The sequence below is a fragment of the Herpailurus yagouaroundi genome, unplaced genomic scaffold (assembly GCF_014898765.1).
Source record: "Herpailurus yagouaroundi ecotype Mexico unplaced genomic scaffold, PumYag 29, whole genome shotgun sequence".
NCBI lineage: Eukaryota > Metazoa > Chordata > Mammalia > Carnivora > Felidae > Herpailurus > Herpailurus yagouaroundi.
The window spans coordinates 80,835,123-80,841,412 of record NW_024412377.1 but is presented as its reverse complement, the minus strand read 5'-3'; the positions used below and the strand labels follow the sequence as shown (position 1 = coordinate 80,841,412).

The following is a 6,290-nucleotide window of genomic DNA, read 5'->3' as shown; positions in this document are numbered from 1 at the left end:
CATATTATAGAAATTTTACATTATAGAAATGTAAAATAAATTTTCATTTCTATATGAAAATTTGTGACTTCTTAACTCAAAGAAAATTGTTTCTGTTATATATTTATTCACCACTATTTCCTTTGTCTCTTTCTAGAGCCCTTATGAGATTAACGTTTGCCTCCAGGATTTATACCCTTATCTCCTGTATTAATTTTTTTCCCATCTCTTTGTCTTTTTGCTCTATGTTGTAGAACATTTACTTTACTAATAAAATCTTTACTTTGTCATCCTTTACTAATTTGGCTGTGACCTATGTCCACTCATCTATTTACTCCTCTTTTATTTATTTATTTTTATTATTCTAATTTGGCAACCATATTTTTAAATTTCTTGTTCCCTGCCTTGTTTCATAGCTATTTCAAGGATAAATATCTTTCCACAATTTTCTGAGGATTCTCACTGGAATCCTCTCTTATGTCATCTGTTGCTTGAATTCTTTATATTCTTATGTTTGTTTGACTTGGCCTTTCTCTTCTGTTTTTAGTTTTCCTCAGATGTTTGGTGGTCTTTAGACCATTTACATTCATGGACAAAGAGATTCATTCAGGTGGCTGGCAAGACCTTGTTCTGTGGCTGAGTAGTTCTGCCACAGAGCAAGTTCTGCCTAGAAGGTCTCCTCTGAATGAGAAGTCTGATGGAAGCTCTGTATGAGTAGGCAGACTTCACCTTAGAATGCTCAATGATGGGCCTGCAGGTTCACATGATTTGGGAATCCCTTTTTCAGTTGCTGCCTTTCTTCCCCTTCCCCTCTCCCTCATCCTTGTCTAAGTATCTGTGGTTATGTTAAACTCTGTTTTGAGGCTTCTAGACCTGCCTTCAAATCATCTTCATTAGGCAACTCACTGTCATTAGTCAGAGGTCAAATAGAGATCCACTGTTGATCAATGTTCAGGGTAGGAGAAAGCAAGACCTCCGTAGTGGGCTGGGCCAGAAGTTTTGAAAACAGTTCCTGAAAATTACTGTCATGCTACTGTCAGAATAATCCTTCTGAAACACATTTGAATGTATCAGTCTCCTGCTCAGAATCCTTCAGGGGTTCTGATTGTATACAGAATAGAACCTGTTCTCCTTTGCAAAGTATGAAGAAAATTTATGGTTTGATATGAGTGCCTATTCCATCATCTCCTACCATTTCCCTGCCACAGACACACTTAGGCTTCCCAAAGTCTGAAAGTGCTTGTGGTTTTCTCTTCCTCCAGGCCTTTCCACATACTATTCTGTATGTTAGGAATGTCATGTCCCCTGTATTGACTGGCAAAGACACCCTCATGGTTTGGGTCTATTTATTAGACTCACTCCATAAAGGTTTGAAATAACAAGTAATAGATACATAGTAGCAGGATAAAATAAATGAGTAAGGCACACTAGGTTCAAAGGGAGAGTAAAGGTAGAAATATAAATAATATCAAGTATAATGTTAGTCCTTAATTACGTGACATTAAGTTTTGTAGACTCACACTGCAAAGAGGTACACTGTAAATTTGCCTCTGGGGTTCCTAGTTGTCAAACCTAAGAGGGAAACTTGAATGCTTGTTGATCATATAGTTCATAAACTATAATTAAAGCATTTTTGCCAGTTATGGAAAATTGAGAGAGAAAGTTACTGCATTAAAGGAGTACTTAGAAAGGTGATTGGTAAACTGAGAAGTTTCTTCTTTATGTTTTCATTGACCCTCATCTATAACTATTTGATTACTATAATTTTTTTGCACACTTATTTCTTCAAGGTATGGACTATATCCTCATCACTTGGCCCAATGCTTGGTATTTCCTAGTCAATGAATATTTGTCATATACACTGGACAATCATAAGTTGATGGTTAATATAGGCAATGTTTTTGTGTGAGTTGATATACAACTAGAAATGCATCATCATTTACGTTAATCATAAACAAAATAAAGATTTAACCAACTAAAAGAGCCTTTATAATAATTACCAAAAAATACTTAGAATACCTAGTATGTGCATATAAGTATATTGCATATATATCTGATATGACTCCCAACTAACACCACGGATATTATTCCCCATTTCAAAATCAGCGAAATCAAGAAGTTAAAATCAGCTTCCCAAGGATATACAGTTATTCAGAGGCAGAAGTTGGGCTTAGTACAAGTGCCTGAACTCAGACCTGTGAGTCTCAACCTTTGCTGTTGGTTCGTGCTTTGGTGTGTAGTAGATTGATTAGCATTTGATTATAAAATCGATGGAAGGCCCCTGATGGAAGGACTTTGCAAGAGTTTCCTTGTTCTGTATGGTTTATTCTAAAATATTCTGAGGGGAAAGGCAGCAGCTATCAGCAAATAAAATGCTATAAAATTAATTTTCCACAAAGAAACATCACTTAATTTAAAACACTTACATTTAAAAAAATTGGAACACCTGACCAACCTGTATATATAATGGAATGTGACACAACTTATTTTTCACTACGACCAAGAAAGCTTATAATGTTACCATTTTATAAAACGACTTACTCTCTTAACCCAATTAACTTTTCCTGACCAATTTATGGTTGTTTCTTACCTGAAAGTTGCCAAAACAGCTTCCCCCTGGGAGGGTCACGTAACTCACAAAGGGCGGTCCTGGAGATGGCAGTGACTCATAGACCACCACGCCTTCACTTGGGAATGCAGCCCTCTGCTGCTGCTTGCTTTCCCAAAATTCCTGTAACATTGACACAACATTCACTGAAAAACACAAAAAAACACAATCGGTTATTAAGGAAGGATGTACTCTGGCAAAAACAAAATTTTATTTGCATGCTGGATTGTGTAACATGTCATTTCCAATTTAGGCAGAACAGTATGTACTGTGGGAGTGGGAGGGAGTGCTTTCCTATTTAATGCAAATGTGTTTATCTCTTTATGAGTATGGCTCAAGTGGTTTGGTACCCTAATTCTAATAATGTTGCAGTATATTAAATTTACTTTATAAATTAATTTTTAATATCAAATTAAAAACGTCACTCTTTCTTCTTTGAAAATTTGTTTCAATAAACTTTGTTTAGAGCTATGGTTATCCATGGCCCCTGCTCCCATTTCTCCTAGATTCTTACACTTACAAAGTGAAAGCCAAATTTGGAGGTAAAGATATAAACAATGCGATTTTAATTGGGACCCACCTAGTATAAGATTTAAGAGGAGACAGGCAGAAAGAAGAAAACTCTTTCATGCTCCTCTCCATCCCAATCTAAAGGAGAATGAAAGGCAATTGTGTAATAAGCAGGAGGCTGGAAAAAGCCATAAGTGAAACTAATAACATGGAGACCTTGTTAAGGACTACGTCTGTTAGATGACTTCAGAAAACATAGTAATGGCTATAGCCATGTGTTTTAGATTAAATGACCTGTGATAGCCTGCAGAAGTTTCAGATCAAATTTGGTTGGTTTGTTTATCCTGTACTGCAAATTGAATTGTGGAAATTAACAAGGATAATAGAATTGTAGCATCAAAAGAGACCTTACAGGTCATGCAGGCAAAGTTCTGCCTAATGTAGGAATGTCTTACACAACACTATTGACAGCTGCCTATCTGGCTTGCGCCTTAACATAGGGAAGGAGCTGGCACTTGGCACACCTTGAGGCAGCCCGTTTCAACTCTTAATGGTTCTGTGAAAAGATCCTTTTTGGGAGTAAGCTGAAATCTGCTTTCCTGTAAGGTTCCTGCAAGTGGTCTATTTCTCATTTCTGGGGCCTCACAGAAGTTTATCCCCTTATCCACATGAAAGTCCACCACATACATGAAGGCAATATAGGACATCTGTTGTTTTTGCCTGCCTGGCATTTGCTTCCCCTCTTTGTGGGAATAGCATAAAGGTTTTATTTAAACAATCATCTTTCCTTCAACCATGTCTTCTTCAGGGTTGAGGGATGGAGATTTGACCAAAGCCAAGTCATTTAGAACCAATGAGTGCAGGACTTCTGTTGGAAATGTTGGAAGACCAGATTCTCCCCTTTTTCACTAGGTTGCTGGGAGGATAGGAGGTAAGTGTGGCACTGCCCAAGCAAGGGAGAAACGTGGCTGAGAAGAAAGCCAACACAGAGAAGTGTAAAACCAAGAGATGGAGAAAGAAAGACTAAGTTCCAAAGAAATACTTTGAGCCCCTGAGTCAATGAATCTGCTTTCTCCTTAAATCATTTTGTATTGGTGTCTTTCACTTGTATATGAAAGTATACTAATACAGACAATTCTCAGGTTTCCTCAAGTTCTGGATTAAATAGTTTTTGTTCTTCCAAACAGTCTTTGCATAATATTGTGCCTATGTCCTTTGCATTCTCCTAAATACATTCCTAACTGTGCTTCAAAATGTTGGGCTTCAATAATTTTCAGGGAGTCAGGAAAGTCACAGAGTTTAACCTGGAGGCAAAAACAATGCACAACCACCTTCTAAGTTGTTTACTAGAGCACGTGGTGCCTTTACCTCATTCCTAGGTCGTGGATCAGTTTCATAGTGCACAGTTCAGGCAAATTCTCAAGATGCCTAAGGAATCAGATGCCTGTGTATATTTTAAAACTGTAATGGTTAGTATTTAAGAAGTGTTTTGAAAAACAAAAAGGAAAACATAAGACTATCAGAGGGTGTAGGTGAATTAACTAAAAAGTACATGTTGAAGTGGTCAAGGTGAGATTGGTCATTACAGAGTTTTTCATTTATTCAAAAATATTTGAATAATATTTTCTACCAGTTGATGTACTTCTAAATAGAACTTTTATATCCTAAACTGTATTTTTGCTACTCATCTTCCCTGGCCTCCCAGCTCTAAGAAAGCAAGGATTTTTGAGCTTTCTGGTTTGCATTTCTACTTGCATGTGACCACCAGAATTCAGCAGGATGTCTTAAAGACTGAAGCCTAAAACAAAAGCCAGTAAACTGTTGTTCTGATAGTCCACAAGGCACAATAGACTGCTATTTTAAGTCAGTTCACTGTTGGATGAATTTAAGCTGAGAACTGAAGTTGGAAGATGAAGACTCATGATAGTCTAGGTAAAATGAACACAAGAATTTTGGCATGCAAAGCTATGTGGATTAAAGAGTTCAAAGGTATGTAATAAGTAGATTTCTATATGAACACGAGTAGCAGTTTTCAAATTTTTCATTCTGCAACCTTGGAAGACTTCTTTGATAATTCTGTGTATGTCATCACCTCTAAAGAGTACAACATATGTACATGCACACACACAATCCATCTTTCTATCTCTATCTCCTCTTGTCGACTGGAAAACCTGATGAATGGAGTGCAAAGGGAAGAAGGCCAGCTTGCTATTTGAAATTCCAAAGAATCAGTATAGCAGAGGATACTCTATTTATGAAACATATGATCCTTTATTTTTTTTGAGGTAGTAACAACAAGGTTTATGGGCAATGTCAAAGGAAATGCAAGCAGAGGCTTAAGTTCTGCTGAAGAAAACCACCCAAGTTTGAGGATAGGCCTCACTACACAATTTAGTCCCTAGCCACAATTGCCCTTTGATGCTCAGCTAATGATCCTGTCTCCCTTATTACAGAAAAAAATTGGGCTACCAAGCATGTGATATCCATCCCCACATCTAGTGACCCATCTGCTCAAGTGCCCAGATCCACATTATTTCTTCCAGTCTCAACTGGCATTGTTCTGGTAGTAATTCTCTTCACCTCCTATTTTTAAAGGTTTCCTCTTTATTCACAACTTCTCAGCAGCCATAGGCATGCTCAAGATAATGAATCAATCAATCAGTCAATTAAATGAAACACTCAACCTTGGGACTATTTTTGGCTATTAGTTATTAATATTTTCCTGTTGTGGCTAAGCTACTAGAAAGAATATCTTATATTACTATCTCTGATTCTTTATCTTCCATTCATTTTTAACCCTCCACAATCTGACTTTATTTTTCTGCACTTTATTCCGCTGAAACTGATCTAGCAAATACCAACAAATCTTAATTTTCAGTTCTTATGTATTTGACCTCTAACTGTATTTGACATAGCTGGTCAGTTTCTTCTAGAAATGTTCATATCTCTAGTCTTTTCTGACAGTATTCATCCTGATTCTGCTTTTCTATTTTTTTTTTTAAATTTTTTTTCAACGTTTATTTATTTTTGGGACAGAGAGAGACAGAGCATGAACGGGGGAGGGGCAGAGAGAGAGGGAGACACAGAATCGGAAACAGGCTCCAGGCTCTGAGCCATCAGCCCAGAGCCTGACGCGGGGCTCGAACTCGTGACCTGGCTGAAGTCGGACGCTTAACCGACTGCGCCACCCAGG

General features: G+C 37.4%; 1 protein-coding gene across 3 annotated transcripts in view; it reads right to left on the bottom strand.

Moving 5' to 3' along the window:
• The window catches only part of LIX1 (limb and CNS expressed 1), a 60,191-nt gene that overhangs the window by 30,460 nt on the left and 23,441 nt on the right, over positions 1 to 6,290 (bottom strand). For all 3 annotated transcript variants that reach the window (XM_040447927.1, XM_040447925.1, XM_040447915.1), the window contains one exon: positions 2,570 to 2,733. In XM_040447927.1, the coding sequence (XP_040303861.1) occupies positions 2,570 to 2,733 (164 nt within the window). The remainder of the gene's footprint in view (positions 1 to 2,569; positions 2,734 to 6,290) is intronic.